The 18,818-nt window shown below is 40.9% G+C and overlaps 2 protein-coding genes across 2 annotated transcripts; one reads left to right on the forward strand and one right to left on the reverse strand.

The window, feature by feature from the left end:
• Nucleotides 1–5,154: 5,154 nt before the first annotated feature.
• Nucleotides 5,155–6,574, forward strand: h1-0 (H1.0 linker histone). Its single transcript, XM_030400296.1, is given in 2 exon segments — nt 5,155–5,912; nt 5,915–6,574. Coding segments are annotated over 2 exon segments (585 nt in total). The 5' UTR covers nt 5,155–5,441; the 3' UTR covers nt 6,029–6,574.
• Nucleotides 6,575–7,895: 1,321 nt separating this feature from the next.
• On the reverse strand, nt 7,896–18,713 carry rhot2 (ras homolog family member T2). Its single transcript, XM_030400295.1, has 19 exons — nt 18,485–18,713; nt 17,547–17,605; nt 16,636–16,717; nt 16,466–16,509; nt 15,998–16,051; nt 15,830–15,882; nt 15,398–15,506; nt 15,143–15,244; nt 14,907–15,005; nt 14,694–14,802; nt 14,475–14,595; nt 14,144–14,228; nt 13,909–14,054; nt 13,679–13,779; nt 11,444–11,574; nt 11,229–11,309; nt 11,014–11,136; nt 9,479–9,681; nt 7,896–9,288 (listed from the first exon to the last, which is right to left on the reverse strand). The coding sequence occupies exons 1-19, from the start codon at nt 18,519–18,521 to the stop codon at nt 9,171–9,173; spliced, it is 1,857 nt and encodes a 618-aa protein (XP_030256155.1). The 5' UTR covers nt 18,522–18,713; the 3' UTR covers nt 7,896–9,170.
• Between the last annotated feature and the right edge of the window lie 105 nt (nt 18,714–18,818).

An 18,818-nucleotide genomic window follows, 5' to 3' on the forward strand; every position in this document is an offset into this window, starting at 1 on the left:
AGCTAAACTATATTACTGTAGTATTGAAAGGATTTTAACCACTGAATATGTTTAAAGAGCGATCAATCTCTAATCGTCTGGGATTTGATTCACTTAGCATGAAAACTGTGACACTGCTTGCAAAACATGTATAAAGAACCAGTAAAATCGTTTGTGAGTTGGTATCCCTAAAGTGTAAAGAAACCCTGGGGATTAATAGCAGAAAAGTAATGATCAAATCTAAAACTACTCTCCAGACCTTCTATTCTTTCCACCTGAGTAAATAAAAAAGATCTGATTTAAATTCCCCTTATCTGACTTTTTCAAGCTAGGGTAAACGACCATACAGTCTTCAAATCAAAGCAACTCAGAAAGAATGCTTTTAACAGAGCACAATGTGATCTTGCGCTGGATAGTTTTGGACCTTTCGACAGCTGATCCACAGTCCCGATATGGAGCACACTGAGGCCTTCAGTAGTGAAATGGTGAGTGACGTTACCAGAATATGTTGGGCTTGGGGCAGAGACTTAATAGGGTTTCAAGGCAGCTAAAATTACAAACTGGCATCAGATAAATTTAGAGGCACAACACTAAAAACGCCGACACAGACACGATGGTGTGGCAGTCCTCGGTATATATTTGAGATAACCCTCCTAACTTAACTCTCTACAACTTCTGACAATTAAACCAGCAATGGATTAAGCATTATGTAACCTGGATGTCTTTGCGCCTCAAACACTGACATGACCAAAGATTAACCTGTGAAGCTAGAATTCAGTGTGTTGGCAGCAGTATGACTGTGTGATTGTACCGTATACACACCAGTAATGGCACGAGGGGGATATCACACTTGTATGTGTTGATGTACCATTATCACAACATTATGTTATTTTTGTACTACTGCTGATGTATGTATAAAAGCAGCTGGACAATATATTTATGTTATATCATTATAATGACATGAGACTATATTTGATGTTCGAATATGTGACTTTGGATATTGTTATATGGCATGAGTGGGCTGAATTAGAGTCAAGTGATGTAATTTCCTGAATTTACTACCTCTAATAATTACCTTTACCAACTTAATCATTTATATCCACGTTACTGAACATTATCATCATAAACCACAGTGTGCTAATATGTTCACCTCATCACAACATTGTAACAATACTGATATAACTACTCCAACCCTGTGTATTACAATATAGAAAAAGTTTAGGTCAAGGGCAAGGTCAAGGTAAACTTTATTATCCAAAGTGGGAAACTCATGTGGTCACCATTGCACATTACAAACAACAACAGGACAGACCAAATAACAGGAACGTAAAAAGACATGACAGACATGTGTGAATAAATAAAATAATTGAGTGTTCATTTAAAATAATTTAAAATACTTAGGAATTGTTTTGTCTAATGTTGTACAGTCTAATTGCTGTAGGCACAAAAGACTTATTGTACCTTGTGGTCCTAATTTTCCTCTGCAGGATTCTGCCACTTGACCTGCTACTTCTTAAAAAAGTCAGGTGAAGAGGGTGGGTTGAGTCATTTAAGATTTGATCTATCTTATTTAAACTGAGGTCATTGTGCAACTGAGCGACAGATACTTGATCAACTCCAATGATCCTACTGGCTATTTTGACTACTCGTTGCAGTTTCTTTTGATCCTGAATATACATGTTTCCAAAGGCACAAATAAGACCGAAGGATAAGACACTCTGCAAGAGAGATTTGTAAAACATCTGAAGAAGGCAGCTATCTATCTGAAAATGTCTCAGTTTCCTAAGAAAAAACATCCTCTTCTGCAATTTTCTGGTCTTATTTTGTGCACATTCTTTGAATGTCAGTTTGTTATCGATTTCAACACCCAAATATGTATATGTTGAGACCCGCGCTCTACCACTTCACCACTAATATTTGAGGGTGGAACCATAATTCCTTTTTTGTTAAAATCTAAGACCATCTCTTTTGTTTTCTTCGCATTAACCACAAGGAAACTATCTGTACACCATTTCATAAAACCTTGCATTTCCCTTTCAAAACCCTCTAGAGATGCAGTGTTAGACTTTAAAAAACCCACTAATGCTGTATCATCAGCATATTTAAAATAAGTGTGGTCTGAAGAGGTTGCTTGACAATTAGTAGTGTATAAGGTGTATAAAATAGGGGACAGGACGCACCCTTGTGGTGCCCCTGTGTTTATGGCTTTTAGGGATGAGACGCATGAATTGAATTTGACTTGTTGACAACGGTTAGTCAGAAAGTCATAAATCCACAAAATTATCCTTGGATTTACCCCGAGGTGTACCAATTTCTTTACCATCAGGTGCGGTTGGATTGTGTTGAAGGCACTGCTGAAGTCTATGAACACAATCTTGACAAGACTCTTTGCCTGTTCAAGGTGCTCATATATGTTGTTTGTCAAGGTCAGCAGTGCATCTTCAACCCCTCTCTCCGCACAATATGCAAATTGGTTTGGGTCTAAAAGTGGTGAATGTTATTTTGTTAGATCACCCAACCCTTAGAGTAATACTCATAATGACAGTTTGTAGTTTCATATTAATTAGATTATTATTTTAATTATCGCTGAGAAGTTTATTGGTCACTTGGTCTCAACAATGTCCATCATAATTTCATGGAGACCAAGGTGACGTCATCCGGTTGCTTTTTCTTGTTCGACCAACAGTGAAAAACTGGAAGATATCAAATCCACTTGAATGGAAGACAAGGAGAAATAGAAATTCTCGCATTTGAGTGGTTTGAATCATGAGAATTTTGGCATCTGTGCTTAAAAAAATGACTTCATGATTAATAAATCAACAAAATAGCTTCTAAGTGATAGTCTGTCAGTCGATTAATTGATTAATCAATCAATCTTTTGACACAGCCACACCACAAAGACACCAAAAGAACAAAAATAAATTATATCATGGACAATTCAGCACTCATTGGATGGCCTAACAATAAATTATGCCCAGTTATCAGGAACGCAACACAGAGCAGCTTAATAAAATGTCCGGGTCATTGAGTTACATCTCATTACGGTGATAATTACTCTGATGGTGAGATGGTGCTCGGGAGGTCCAGTCAGCGTGGAGGACGTCCCTCTGTCGGCCGATGGAGGGAGTGGTCTAACCGAGGGGGGAGACGTGTGTGTTGGGCTTTGCTGCCTTCTCAACCAGCGCTTCCTAAACGGGGGCACGAGACAATAACACGTCACACTCCGGACCACCGCTGACAAAAACAACGGACTCCTACTCACCACTCCACCAAAAGAAATACCAAAACACGCCGACAGCTATTTGGGACGCATCTGCCTCGAACAGGGCTGTGAAACAATAGGCATGTTGGTCATATTACCACAGAGCCATTTAACCACTATTCATATTTTCTAATCATCGCACAGCCTAATTGTCTCCCTCCATCCTCCATCCTACGTCGCCATGCACATATTCCATTCACTCAGTCACTTCCAGCTCTCCTCACCCGCTTTATTCACTCATTCACCCGCTCATGGATTCACTCCCCCCCTCCCTCCCTCTCCTGTGCACTTGTGCCACAGTGTGTAACTCACCCTCTCATCTCCTCCCTCCCTCTTTACTTCAGCTGGAAGAACTCACCCCCCTTCCCTCCCTCCCTTCCCTGTTTTCACTCATTCACTCCCTCTTCGCCCACCCTCATGTTAAAAACACACGCTACCAAAAAAAAAAACCCCCAAAAAAGACAAAACAAAAAAACACAAACAGTCATCAAGTCCCTGTGAAAACACAGGTGGAGACACAACGACAGAGCCACTGACATTTTACCTCACTAGATTCAACTTCAATTTTCATTATGTACATTATTTATCGGATCTGTTTTACAAACAAACAGGTGAGATTTTGAAGGTGAATGGGCATCATGTTATTTGGACAGTGGACACTTCATTGCTCCATAATATCCCAGTGTAGTCTGGACTGTAGAGGACCCTCCTCCCTGACTAACTGCCTGGCTTCTCTCGCACCGCTGCCTGTGACGTGGATGAGGACAGAAATGTGGTTATTATCACACACGAAAAAAAAAATTATGTCCACTAACTAACTCTGATAATTATGCCACAAAACTCGGGGGAAAGCAATCCTCCAGTGGCTGTGACTTTCATATAGGAATCAAAATGGCGTTGCAGGGAGGGACATGAGACCAGATATTAAAATAACAAATCAAAACAGAAGAATTACAGTAAAGTTTGTCATTTGGGATGCTTTTGCTGCTTGGGACCGGCACCACGGACCCTCATGAGAATGAGGAGAGCCAGATCTCAGACCTGTTATTGACAGTGCCCTGATGCGCCAGTTCCTGAACAAAAGAAAGCCATCACTGCGCCCTACATTGAAGGACTTTGGTGTCGGCTGCGGTCCCCCTTACAGCTGGACCCACACCTGGTAACACAACGCCCATTCGCACCCAACATCCAAAATGTGGTGATCGATTTTATAATGTACTATCAGAATCCCTGATCTTTGGAGGTGTTGGCAACTTTCCTAACAATGGAGCTCGAGTGGCGACTGCCATAGTGACAGTTATAAGCAATTCTGTCCAAAAAACAGCAAACACAGCGAAGCCACCCGCCCTGTTCCGACCTATATGAACCCATATTATCGTCCCAAACGTCACCCGTGACTTAGATATTGTGACATTTAATTTATAGCAGGTTTAACACTAAATAATCTCGACCACGTCACTCAAAGTCAATGGCCGGACTGTGTTAGTTGGGAAAATGTATCCATGTATTAAAAGCAAAAACGGAGACCTGGAGCGACTGAACCGCGTGCATCCGTCGGAGCATAGATTCAATTTCGTCATGCATGCGGTGATTTGGGCCGGGGTTCCGTCTGTTTGGGTCAATTTAACGCGAAATGTGCAAAATTGTTCACAGCACGCGTTACTTCTAGCCGGTTTTCCTGGAATAAAAGTTGTTCGCCGGCGCGTCCGAGCGGAAACAAGTGTGTCCCCGGGAAGCTTAATGTGTCTGCTATCAGCCCATAATGTTTTGTGGATCAGTTCTCCGCCGTAGCTTTTATATTTGTCGGGAGTTGGAGGATGAAGAAACACAAACGGGACGGCGCCAGTTCCATGGAGTCCGCTACATCAGCTGCTGGCAGTTGGTGTTCTCAATCACGTCCGCAGAAAGGCTTCATAGGCTCACTGGTGCGCCTGTGGAATAAGACACTTAAGTGGTCCGGTGTATTGACGCGTCACTTTGCGTGGACGATTATTTCAATATTTCTCATATATCAACAGTAAGCGTTATATTTTCCAACAACTGGGACTTTTTTTTTGTTTTTTGGGAGAAGCTTTATTTGTGGCCGAGCAGACATATCGCTGTTTCCTGACGCCCTGGTGTATCAGCTGAGCCGGGTGAAATTACACCTCCAGGACTTTTCTTTTTTTGGGGTGTCAACTAACTCAAAAGAAAAGTCAACATGGCAGAGACATCGGCAGCTCCGGCTAAAGCCAAAAAGGCAGCAAAGCCCAAGAAACCTGCTTCTCATCCCAAGTACTCGGACATGATCAAAGCGGCGATCGCTCACGACGCCAGCCGGAGCGGAGCGTCCCGTCAGTCCATCCAGAAGTACGTGAAGAAGAACTACAAGGTGGGCGACAATGTCGATGTGCAGATCAAATTGGCCCTGAAGAGACTGGTGGCAAGCGGGATGCTGCGCCACACCAAAGGCATCGGTGCGTCCGGATCCTTCAGGTTAACCAAACCAGAGGACTCCAAAAAACCAACCAAGGTAGCGGCGTCTGCCAAACCAAAGAAGGCACCCAAGCCCTCCAAACCCAAGAAGGCAGCCAAGCCCAAGAAGGTGTCCAAGACGCCGGAGAAGCCCAAGAAAGCGGCTGCAAAGAAAGTGAAAAAGGTCGTGAAGAAGGCGACGCCAACTAAAGCCAAAAGGCACCAGCTAAGAAACCCAAGGCAGCCAAGCCAAAGTCAAAACCAGCAAAGAAGGCAGCCAAGCCCAGGGCGAAACCGGCGAAGAAGGCAGCCAAAACAGCAAAGAAGAAGTAATCGGACAATATGAGAGAGACAAAGTCACTGTAAATACTTCAGGAAATGTTTTCGTATATGTATTATTTTTGTAAGGTCTCATGCAAACTTATGCTGTTTTTACCAGTAGTTTTCTCTCCATTGCACTATTGCCTATAGATGCTGTAGAAATAATTGTGAGCATTTTTTTTATTTCGAGTTAATAATACTTTTAATTTCTGTCTGATCCTTGGATACAAATAAGCTATTCTAGGGTCTTGCTGAGAAAGGAAAAAAAATGTGTATATACAGTTGAACTATTGAATAGTTATTGTTACTGCACGAGGTCATACTGAAAAATACAAATGTGTCAATGGTGGGCATTGTCGAGCCTTTACAATGTACAGACCATAGGCAGTGGACGTCAGCAAGATTCTCCTAAAGGCTCTATAGTTGTCATTCAAGCTCTATTCTGTAAATTTCCTCATGTTCATACGACTCATGATATACAAGCATCTCACTATGTTCAGCCACTTTTAAAGACTGTTTATACTGCAATCCAATAAACCTTTGTCATCTTCTACGAAATGTGTTTGACAACTTATTGCGCGCGTTTTACGCATGCGTAAAATTCTTGGTGAGTTGGACGGAGGAATTTCTGTGCATGTCAGACATTATTAAACAAAAAACAATCTATTAAAATAGACCCAAAATGTTTTCTACCTTTGATAGACATATACTACATATGTTATAGGTAGAGGTATATATTTTTTAACTCGCTGAATAAAAGTTCAGCAGCTGTGCGCAAAGATGTTGCAGACAAAGCCTACCTATGGACGCTCCGATGAGAGGGAGGATGATCTGATGCAGGGGGGCTGATAAACATGCATAACACAATACATTAGGAGCTGAGAAGTCACATGAAAAATCTGTTAAATATCATCAAGTAAGATTAACAGTGCTGCTCACTGACTAGATGGACCTTTAGTTTAACTTCTTAATCTGCCAGTCATGGGGACAGACAAGGTCTTTGTAGGACACACTTCTGGTATGAATTGAAACCTTGAAGACCAAGAGTTCTATAGAAAACACAATTGTGTATTAATGAAGTCCCTAAAAGGGCGGGACGGTGGTAAACAAGGCTAAGATATTAATTTACCTGATAAAATAGAGTTTTCTGCAAAACCGGTTAAACTTCTGTGTATAACGCAGGGCATTTACAGCAGTTGCTGGTTTTCTAGCACATGAAACTGCGCTCCAAATCCCAACAACACTATCCTCAAGAGTGGCTGCAGAGAAATGAGGCAGAGGCTCTAAAGACACACCCAGTATTAACTTGTCCTGCCTCTCACCTGGCATGCAACTCTGCCATCTTGTGGCCTCTTACAGGAACAGGCGACTCCTCGTCACTGCAGTCAGGACTGAGAGGCCAGCAGCAGTCGAACTGATAAAAAGTCAAGATTACACACCAGTTAACCCTCCACATACAGTTATTCATTATTATCTTGAATGACAGGTGTAAGAGCATCAAACTAACCTTGATGCGCAGCTTCAGACTGAACGATCAAAGCACCCAAACTCGCAGAGGCTTGCTGTTCTTCTACTCTGAGATGCCACGTGCAAAAGGGTAGCAATTGGCGTTGCTTCATCACAGAGTAATCCATCATGGATTCTGCCCACCCACAGCATTATACTACCTTAGGAGCCCATTACTTTGAGCAACAAACATTTTGTAATTGCAATCACAGGGTATCTGGAACATTTTCAAACAGTTCAGTCATAAACACTCAAAGTACTGCACAGCTTAAAACAAAATGTGTACGGTCAGGTCTGAAATGTGCTACCTGAAAAAAACACAGGCATATTAACATGCAGCCTCATAACATATCTTTCATTCCAACAGCCATTATGTCTTTTGGGCAAAAGTCCCCACCCAGTCTGGTCTGGTCTTTTATTAAGCATCTAAATCAGTTCAATTTCAAGTAAGAAAACAGCCATATTTTAAAAGTCACACAAGTGTATTCTGCAGAAACAGCAGGTCCCCAGCCAAATTAAGCTACAGAACAGACGTTAACATGACTGACTCATGTTGGGAAAACAGTATGATGGTAGATTATGTAACAAGGTCAAAGTGTATGCACAGTGTCAGGTGTGTGCAAGTAGAAAAAAAAAGCAGATTACCCATCCATTTCAGTTTCAGTCAAAATCATTTCCATTTCAATATGAACAGAGGGAAACTGAGTGGAAGCAGCGATTAAGATGACTATATTTTTCTTCCACAATTTGTAATTTATAGCTTTTGCTGCCCTCCTTTTACAGGACAGACATATTTCTTACAGAGTTCTTGTAGACGCATAAACAAACCAGTTTTTTCTTCATGCACATCTCATCCTGCCACAGCAGATAAGTGGAGGCCTTACAGCTAAAAACAATAAAATGTTTAATTCTCAGGCAAAATAATATGCCTAAGGGGCTAATAACATGCTACGATTGCTCATTGCTGCTGGAGTTATTTGGCAAATCCGTTATGCACGTCTTATATCTGTGGTGGCATGATGAAAAGGAAGTGTTCTTTGAGGAGCTGCAGCAAGAGATTCAGTGGCAGCCAATCAGGATGTTTGGTCTTAAAAATGCTTCATGTACTGCCCTTTGGTTCTCCAGTGTAGTTAATTTGGCATTTTTCTAATATATGCTTCTGAAAATCTGCATGTATAAAAAAACTCTCCAATCTCACCATCAAAACATAACATACAATTGATGGGAGCAACAGATTAGACACAACTATCTTCCCACATTTCCTCTCCTCTGATAAAGCACCTTTTTGACATGAACTGGCCTTCATGTATCAATGAACCGAGCGCTGACAGGCTAACTCCTACTCAGCCCGGTTGGACAATATAAGGCAGAAAAAGCTGGGCACAGCAGTGTGGGGAATAATATGATCACTAGCTTCCAATTGCCCTTGGAGTATTGCGATCAACTGATTCAGAGGGAGGGACAAAGTCAAGAAGTCAGATTCTGAGAAAGGGCAGAGATATGAAGAATTTCCTGTGAGCCTTCAGCGTGAAAAGTAAAATGACGCAGACTAGGTTCAGACTGCGCTGGTTCTGGATCTGGTCTTGGAGGATTGGTCTTTATGGATGGATGGAAGCGTGGAGGAAAAAAAACATCAGCTGGTTGTTGATCATTTCAGTCTGGATATGGCTCTGTAGATGGCAAAGCCGAGAACAGCGACCACAGCCGAGCCTAATGCCACTCTCAGCCAGAAGGATGTGTTGGTCATGTCTGAACCATTCAGGTGTCTGGAGATTAGAGGCAAACAAAACGACAAGGATCAGTCACAGAAAGCAACACAGCTGGATATCATAAGCAAAACTGCTTCTTTAACATCTCTACCTGCCACCCTTAATTCACACAATGTAATAAAACAGATTTCTCCTCTGACTGATCTTGACATTTTCCAGGTTTTCAATGATGTCTGGTTTGACTTACGGGTATGTTGCTGCCCAAGCGAGCCTGGTGGAGATGTTCTTGCTGGTGGCATCAAGGAGCAGGCTGGAGAAGGGCAGCGGTGGAGGCAAGCGGTGTTTATAACAGAACTCTGCAGGAGCCATTCCATGAAACTGCTTGACCTCAGGAAGGTCCACCTTGGAGGCGACCAGCACACACGGGATGTTGCTCTCCATGTAATGTTGCTAAGTAAGAATTGAGATAAAGAGAGAAAACTTCAGCTGAGTGAGAAGAAAACCTACCTTGTGTTCATAATAGGCTCATAATTAAATTCAGGTAACTTAACTGCAATACATTTTAAATGCAAACAAAAAGATGAAAATTCAGAAGCCCTTAATCATGACTTGTACATGAAATTGTTGCCTATTTAGCTGAAGAAGATAAGGCTGGCTACACGCACATCACGTAGGTGTTTCGGGACATTGTGTGGATGAAAAGAGGGTAACGCCTGCACACTTAGATTATGCTGATTATTTAATTTACTCATTGGTGGAGGGACACACTTCTCCCTGTGGATGTCAAATGTCCGACAACTGTTTATGTGGAGACTTTCACTGCACGGATAATCACAATAACAGACAAAAACAAACAAAATGTCCTCTTGTAAACACCTTAATCAAAATGACCCCGCCACTTAGGACTGTTTTATTTTTGAAGAGGTGACAAACATACAGTGATTACTGTGAATAGAACTAATGAGAATATTTGTTTACCATAACGACAGCATCACATACCTTGTACACATTTCTATTTTCTCTTTTTCTTTATTAACAAGACCTTCACTAACGTTTGGTTGATCCAAAGTCTCTAGCAAATCATCACATTACATAATAATATAACCACAGCAGAAATGTCAGATATGTTGGACAACCATATGCACCAATCACCCTTAAGATTTAAAGGACTAACAGTTGAAGTAAATAACAATGATCATCATGTTACAATGCTATGTTCGGCTGGCATTCATGTGGATGCAATTTTGACATACACCTCCCACCCAAAACACCTCTGCAGACCAAGTACACCCTCTCATAGCAATCACAGCAGTGGCTGGGGGTGGCTATTAAATAACTGCAGAGTACTATTCACAAATGGAAGGTCTGTCTTGTTCATTTGCACTTTTTTGTATGTGCATGGAAAAAGGGTACATTTTTGCGTAATTTGCTATTGTATACAGGTTTTACTTTTGATGCATTTGTCATTTGGACTTTTCTGATTTGTGAGAAAACAAAGACTTGAAACAGTAAAAACAAACTCTCCTTTCTGTCATATTTTTAATATGAGGGGTTATCTAACACTAGTTAATTTCAACACTTCAAACAGAATTAACTATTGTAATTACAAAAACAAGTATTAGAAACTGCTACTAAGGGAGCTGCGTTATTAAGTAGGCTGAGTGTGTGTAGAATGCAGCACAAACAGTGTAAAGTAGCTATGTGAATAGCAAAAACTAAATTCATAATAAACAAAGACTATATTATTCTTCTAATGCTCCTTTAACCGTTGCTGTGACTGACCTTGTATATACTGGCACAGTAGTCGAAGGAGTGTGGGTCACTGGTGTCGTACATGAGACAAGCAACATCACAGGAGGCGTCTGATGCCTTCAGGAACTCCACCTCCACATCCACCTCATTGAGCTGCATGGAGAGGAGAGGAGTGTTTTGCTCAAGCTTTAGTCAGGGTCAAAGGGAAAAGGGTCAGCGTTAAGATTAGGAGGGGAACTACTTACAATAAGGTACTTCTCCTGGTTGCTGACTTGGACAGTGTTAATGGCATAGGGGGAGAAGGCACTGCTAGGATTTCCCTTACTCTGTAGAGGGCAAAAAAAAAGAACTATCACTACTTGGCATTATCAGTGTTGATAATGCACATGAGCACAAGTTCAGCAGTTTAACAATAAAACTTTTATTATTTTTAGTTCCAGACTAGCAGATGGTGCCGTACCACAACATTGCGCCCCAAAAAGGCCTGAAGAAAGGCTGTCTTGCCCGTCCCCCGTGGTCCGATCACCTTGCAGAGAAACACTGACCGCTGTGTCTGGCACTTCTCCAGGTCCACCTCTTTCTCCCGTGTTACTGCACACAGAGACAAGCAGAAACACAAAATGTAAACCTGATACACAAACACACGGGGTTGCCCTTCTGTCAGTTAGAATTTGACTAACTAAGCTTAAAGACTTCAGCTGAACCTTTGCCCTACCTCACCAAATGGTAAAATTGAAAATGCTCTTTGATTTTCAGCACAATAGACGTGAGCTACTCATTAGGCCAACATCATCATTAAAAAGGCCAAGCAGAGTAATTAATTCCTCCACCAGCTGAGAAAGATCAACACGACACAGGAGCTGTTGTTTCAGTTCTTTACATGGCAACAAATGCGTTCTATTCTCTCCAGTTTCATCAGCGCTTGGTTTGTCTTGGCTACCAAACAGAACATACAGGCTAAAGTTCAGCCGATAGAAAACATCTCTTGTGCTGACCTGTTTACTTCTGAGGACTTGTGGCTGCTGCATCACAGATCTCACCAATAAAGCTTATTGAGATAAGAATAATAGAAAATACTGACATTAGATACAATAAAAACAAACAAACAAAAACAACTATTTACCTTTCAGGAAGTCATTTTAGTCCTTCAGATAATAAATAACCAATACTCTCCAGGTTTAAATTTATGAGCAATAAAAGACAATTTACATGAAGGCTACTTAATAACATGCCATTTATTTTATACTAAAGTACAATAGGTTAAGATTGAGTAACTAAAACTTTAGATAAAAGTGACATCTAGTGGCAATTAGGGGATTTTCACCAGTCATCAACAACTAGGTTAAGAATATAATGCAGGTGCACATTACACCTGTGTAAATGCAGTGTATGCTGATCCATCACAGTCAGAGGAAACAAAACTAATAGTTGTGAAGGGGATTTTATGGTCTGTGCCAACCCTTTAAGGATATCTGGGACTCTGCTTATCCTACTTCAATCTATACTGTCAGACCTCACTATTTATCAATATGTCAAAACTGTACTTTCAGCCCCAGCTGTGGTCTTACGATTGGTACTTTAGGTGCAATGAATGTCTGCACTAAACACTGTGGCAATGCATCCAACAGCTGCTGAGACATTTCACTATGGAGCAATGTATTTGAATGACAACCCAATAACAGCTGCTTGCATGTCTAAAAATAAATGTACAATAACAATTAACATCAGTAGTACTAAATCAAAAGATTGATTTTACTTAACTAAACACAGAAATTACATAATGCTCTGTAGTATTCCCCTTGTTAAAAGATCTCTGTTGATCTTTGTTGCTCTCTGGCCTAAAGGAGCTCACCTCTAAGCATCTGTGTGATTAGCAGAAGCAAGACGTATTACATCACACTGTCCAATCTTGTTAAAGCTGTCCTGACAAACTGTCCTTTGTCTGCCACTACTTCACACACAGGATGTCTGCAAAGAGACACTACTACGTCCTACAACCATTGGTGTTGGCGAAATATCGATACATATCAGCTCAAATATTTCAAACAGTTTCAATACAAATGTTTTATTAGTCACATCCTCCAGAGGTACATTACCTTAGAGGCTGTTGTTCGAACACAAGCCTTGTTACATATATTTTTTTATGCCCTTAATGTCAAAAATGGTATCAAATAAATTTGATTCAAACTGAGTTTTTTTAAAGTATAGTATCAAAGTAAGAAATTCCAGTATCATAAGAAGACTAACAGCTACTAATTTAAAACAGCAATAATTTTCACCTTGATTAATATTCACAAGAACATAATGTGTATCACATGTGGAGAGAGCACTACATTTCAATCCAAACATGCATAAAAGTGTCTAAAATCACATGCAATTGATAAACTCTCAATTCAAATTCAATACCTTCACCTCTCAAGGACAAATGTACATGCATGTAAATCGATTAGGCCTTTGGTCTGGATTAAGACTAATCCTCCTACAGAACAGTGCTTAACTATGAGACTTGTATTTAAGTTTTCAAAGAGGATGCACAGAATGTCTATCATGTTTCATAGTAAGATGGTCTCAGCCTTTATAATTTACATGCTGTTTGTCAGGATTTCTTAAAATGAACAGTCAATTACACACATGCACAAACGCGCGCACGCATGCACACACACGCGCACGCACACACACACACGCACACACACACCTGTGATTGCGGCAGTCTGTGACTCCTGCTCAGTGAGGATAGGGTAGCCTAGGTATCCTAGGTGCTCCAGGCAACGGTGGATGTCAAGATATGCAGAAAGCCTGCGCGTAAAGGTATTGACACACATGTGACCTCTGGAGCAGAACATACACTGCTGAACATAAAGTGCACAAAAGTGTAAACATGCTTCCAATCACATGAAATCATTAAAAGCTGAGTGAGATACTTACGTCCACTGACAACGGTAGCCAAGGTTAGAAATGTAGCCCTTGTCTGTGGTTGGGACGGTCACGTAGACCTCTGCACCCCATGGCATGTAAGGACAGACGCAGAACAGGTTCTTGAGCTCTGTCGGTGACAGGGCAGAGTCTTTGTCCTACGAGCAGACAAAACAATACTGAATATGCTGGACTCTTATTGTCGAGTGGGACATTGTGACCAAAGGTAGCCAGGAATGCTACTCACTTCATCGTACTTGTCAAACAGCCGCTGGAGGAACTGGTGACCTACATGATTCAGCTCTGTGGTGCAGCCGACTGGAACTCGAAGTCTTACAATAGAAATAAAACAGTTTGATATTCAGATACCTAATAATTTCTGTCTAGTGTGCACAAACATACAACAGTAAGGGTCAAACTAAATACAGGAGAAAAAAGCAAGTCTGAGATAGACGACTAAATAGAATACAGGGACAGGGATCTTTATTTTCCAATACTACTGCAATAAAACCTGCTGTAAAACTACTGTTATCAGCAATATAAAAATGTACAGGTGAATGGAGTGTCACAGAACATACTCAGGGTAAAGGTAATCATCAGTCAGCTCAAGGTTGTCGTCATAACCAAACTTCCTGAGAATAGTCCACGTGGTTTCATGTCGGCCCCTCTGGATAAATAATGTATTAAGGAACAAGAAACCTAAAAGAGGACAGACACAATAGTCGGCCATTAGTGGAGTGTGGCCTTGCAACAACACGGTTTTAAGTTGCATGTTGTCATTCATGACTGATTTTTACCATTTAGGGTTAGGCCGTTGTCCTGCACCCCATCGCTGGTGTTCTTCCAAACTACTGTCTTCACATCTTCTAAAGCTTGAGGTGCCAGAGGATTCCCAAAACAAGATTTCTGCACATAAAAATGGATGGATTTTTATCTTTTATTAAAGCAAACAAACCACTGATTCATATAAGAGCTGAGAAGACATAAGGATAAGTGATTTAGACTGGCACCTGAAAGCAGTTGAGTTCAGCATCGCTGAGGATACGGTCGTTGTCCTGGTCTGAAATGTAGAATATTCTGCTAAGAGCTCGGACACACAATGGTTTTAGCTGGGGAAAAACATTGAAGGACAAAAATGTTATCAGTATGCAACCAATTATTTATATGCACATGTAGAAATAAGTGGACTGGGACAGACGGACAGGCTGACTCCACAGTTGGCATCCCATTTCCAAAAATGGCTGACCTGTTTGTCCTCAGGGTCATAAAGAGGTGCAGTGGGGTGAAGAACTGCCTTCTGTGCATAGTAGAACAGCTCTGAAATGTTTTTCAGGTTCTTTGCAGAACACTTGATAGAGACAAAACAGCAGAGAGACAATGTCAAATGCAATAATCTCTGCAATCTAAAGGCCTGATAAAGTATGCATGTGTAAATACTTGTGTAAAACCCAGTCTCTGTATTTCAATGGTAAGGTTAGTAGGTGTGTGCAGTTAATCTGACCTCAACACACGTCTCAATCTCAGAGAACTGGTTCATGATGGGAAGAATGGTTTCCATTGAACTCCCACTGCGCAGATCAGACTTGTTTCCCACGAGGATGATGGGGACCCTGACATAACATAAGGAGACAACTCTCAATACAACACTACCATGACATGCTGTGTACAAAAGTGACATCAGTCTACATCCTAACTATGTGAACTGCATGCACGCACACGCCCCAAACTTTGGGCATTATTCTCATGTACTTATGACTTATTCAGGGCGACTTAGTGAAATAAGCTCAAATTCCTAGATTACCTAGTTTGCCAACATTACATTTCAACAGCAGGAGTGCAAAGTTAGATAGCCCAGGTAAAACACACACACACACACACACACACACACACACACACACACACACACACACACACACACACAGCTGATACATACTTGTTCCCCTTCTCTGCATCTCCGTTCACCAAAGGTATCCATTTAGTTCTGATCTGTAACAGAAGAGTATGATATAAGTCTCGTTTGAGTTGTATTTCTAAATATGTTTAGTTAACCTGTTAACCTGAGTGTGGAATGCTTGTGCAGTATAGAGTCGTAGGTTCCTACCTTGTCTATTGTCTCCTCGTTGGTGACATCATACACTACGCACACTACATTAGCCTGTGTGGGTTAAAGAATTAACAGCTGAGAAGAAGAATTCAATAAACCTTTTATAGTTTAAACTTGACCAAAGGAAAGAAGAATAAAAGAGTGACACAGACCTAAGAATAGAAATATTCAGGTTACTGCTACAAAATACAAAAGAGTTATTGTAGAAAATACACAAAATTAGAAAAACAACTATAGAAAGGATAAGGCGAGCATGTTTATAGTATCAGCCTTAACAACTTAATGCTGGGCCTCTTATAAATATGACTCAGTCTAAACAAAACTGTGACAAACCTCAGATACACCGTCGTTCACTTATATGGCTCCAAGTTATTTTTAAATCAGGGCTGGCACAGCAAGTTTCAACTCTTACAAAGTATGATCAGGATGTTCAGTGTGTTCATTAGTGCTGTATGGTGTACCTACCTTGACAATCTCATCTCTAAGGACTTCATCTGTCTGCTCTTTTTCTGTTGGGGTTAAGGACAAATGTAAGTACATCTAGAAGTCTTGCCATTTGGATCCACGTGCATCATGTGTGGCTTCAACAAACTGCACACACAAGCTAAAGGGAACGCTGCTACGTGTCATGTTACCTGAGTAGTCCACAATGTGAGTGGGCACCTTCTCTGGAGTCACGTCAGCGGGGATGGTGATCTCTTCAGCTCTGGCGGGAACCTAGCAGAGATTAAAAAAGAAATAAACTCTAAACCCGCAACACAAACGTACATTATCAGTTTTGCTTTAAGCATGGATTCAGCTCTGGTGTTGATAAACAAGAACAAGCTGAAATGCAAGGCGATTTTCACTTGGGGAGGAATGTGTGACAACAGTGCAAACACTATTAGTCATTAATACCATACGAGTATAGATTAAATAAGTCTCCAAGGGATTTTGAGTAGTAAACAAACACTGTGTACTACAACCTTACACATTTGAAACACTTGTGTCCTGGAACTAAAAGTAGCTTCAACCAAAAATAGTTCATAAAAGTACATAGCAGAGTGGGCTGACTACATCCCCTCAAACAAAAGCAAAACATGCTGCAGAAGTCACAAACACATGGGAAAACCCACATTGAATTCAACGTTTTAAGTGATCTTCAAACTCCAGGGGAACTACTTTTTGGATTTTTTGAACCAACATACTGGGTAGATTACTCAAGTGATGATCCTTGTATGAAACCTTGATTCAACATCATAATAAAAGAAACATATTGACATCTCATCCTATGAGTCCTACTTGCAAGAGGAATAAAAAAAAGATCAACGTCAGCTGCAAAAAATATGTTTTAATCATATGAGCTTGGACACAGTAACTAGCCTCGTATTTACTGCACACAATGAACCAGAATGTTGACTACGGCAGAGTGACTGTAGCAGTAATTTGCATACAGTGGTCAGCACAGTCTATTAGAGGGAGATGGTCAGCTACTTGATATAACCTCAGCTTTCATGGACTTTTAAGCAAAAACATAGTGGTGGTGAATAGCTGTGCTGACACTCACCTCCTCTGGGAACTCCTCACCGACCAGAGACATGATAAGTGATGTCTTCCCCACCTTGGCTGTTGGAGCAGACAACATGATGAGGATGTGAAGAGAACTAGGAAAACTCAAGGATGAAATGACTGCTATGAGATGTAGCAGCAAGAAGCTGATTAAAGTTACTCCTTTTGTAATCAAAAAGAGCTGAATGAATGTCCTGATGTTGACCTATGCAACTCTAAGGCCCCTGGATTAAACAGACAATATTAAGCCTAACACACCACTACAACACTGGTATTATACTGAACCGTTAATTTCCATGCACAGTTAAGCTAAAGGAAAATGTTTCACTTCAACTAAAGCCTGGTCAAATGACATTAGTCGAACAGTCATAATGTAACTCTGGATAACGCTACGCTGAATACGTTAACTATACAGCAGTTAGGGTTAATTAAACTAGTTAACTAACCTATAGTTCACAAGCCACAGCTAATGTTTGTTAGCCAACTCTCTCTCACTAACGGACAACTTTATAAATAACAGACTTTTAATATATATATATATATATATATATATATATATATATATATATATATATATAATTTATGATGTGGTTTAAGATTAAACACGCCGACTAGCTAACTTCTGTATGGTAACGTTAGCTAGCAGTTAACTACTAACGTTAACCGTTAACAAGTTATGCGGAAAGTTATTTTTTGCTAACTTAGCATAGCGGAAATTAACTACTGGAAAGCGGCAACTGCGAAGAAAACGTGTTTGATAGGCCACACATGCAGTGAAGAGACATGTATCTCCCTTTCCAGAGAGTTATCGGCACCATGCCACCAGGAGTAACCGAGGTAAATTCAGTTACAAGTTGGTATGTTAGCTACCACAGCTAATGTTTGCTGATGCTAGTCTTTTAGCTTGTGGTCAACTGTCAGTGCAAGAGGACTTACGTTCCCCCAACAGAAGTATCCTGACGTCTTGTTTCATGTTTCCCCTCTGTTTGAAGAACAGCCAGACGCACTGCGGTACTAAAGTGACATTTATCTTTCATTTGAATGTCAAATCCCCAGCTACAATAAAATGTGTGCCTCCACGGCGATATGTATGCACCCAAGGTGAAACCATTTCATTCCGGTTCACGGAGGCGACGGCGAAAACACGCCCTCTGGTGGCCGAGCAGGGCGCCCTGCTGCCCGCGTTCACTTCTGTTTAGCAGCTGCGAACATGGTGAAAGGAATACAAATATTTCATCCTGAAGTTCAGTGGCATAACCTAAATTGTGCA

This window comes from Sparus aurata, chromosome 20 (genome assembly GCF_900880675.1).
Source record: "Sparus aurata chromosome 20, fSpaAur1.1, whole genome shotgun sequence".
Lineage (NCBI taxonomy): Eukaryota > Metazoa > Chordata > Actinopteri > Spariformes > Sparidae > Sparus > Sparus aurata.

Excerpts from the sequence above, each read along its gene's own strand:
- rhot2 (XM_030400295.1), bottom strand. The coding sequence starts at position 18,521 with ATGAAACAAGACGTCAGGATACTTCTGTTGGGGGAAC. Across the intron at positions 16,510-16,635 it reads TCACATTGTGGACTACTCAG|AAAAAGAGCAGACAGATGAA; the intron begins GTAACATGACAC and ends TAACCCCAACAG. Across the intron at positions 15,006-15,142 it reads ATGACCCTGAGGACAAACAG|CTAAAACCATTGTGTGTCCG; the intron begins GTCAGCCATTTT and ends GTTTTTCCCCAG.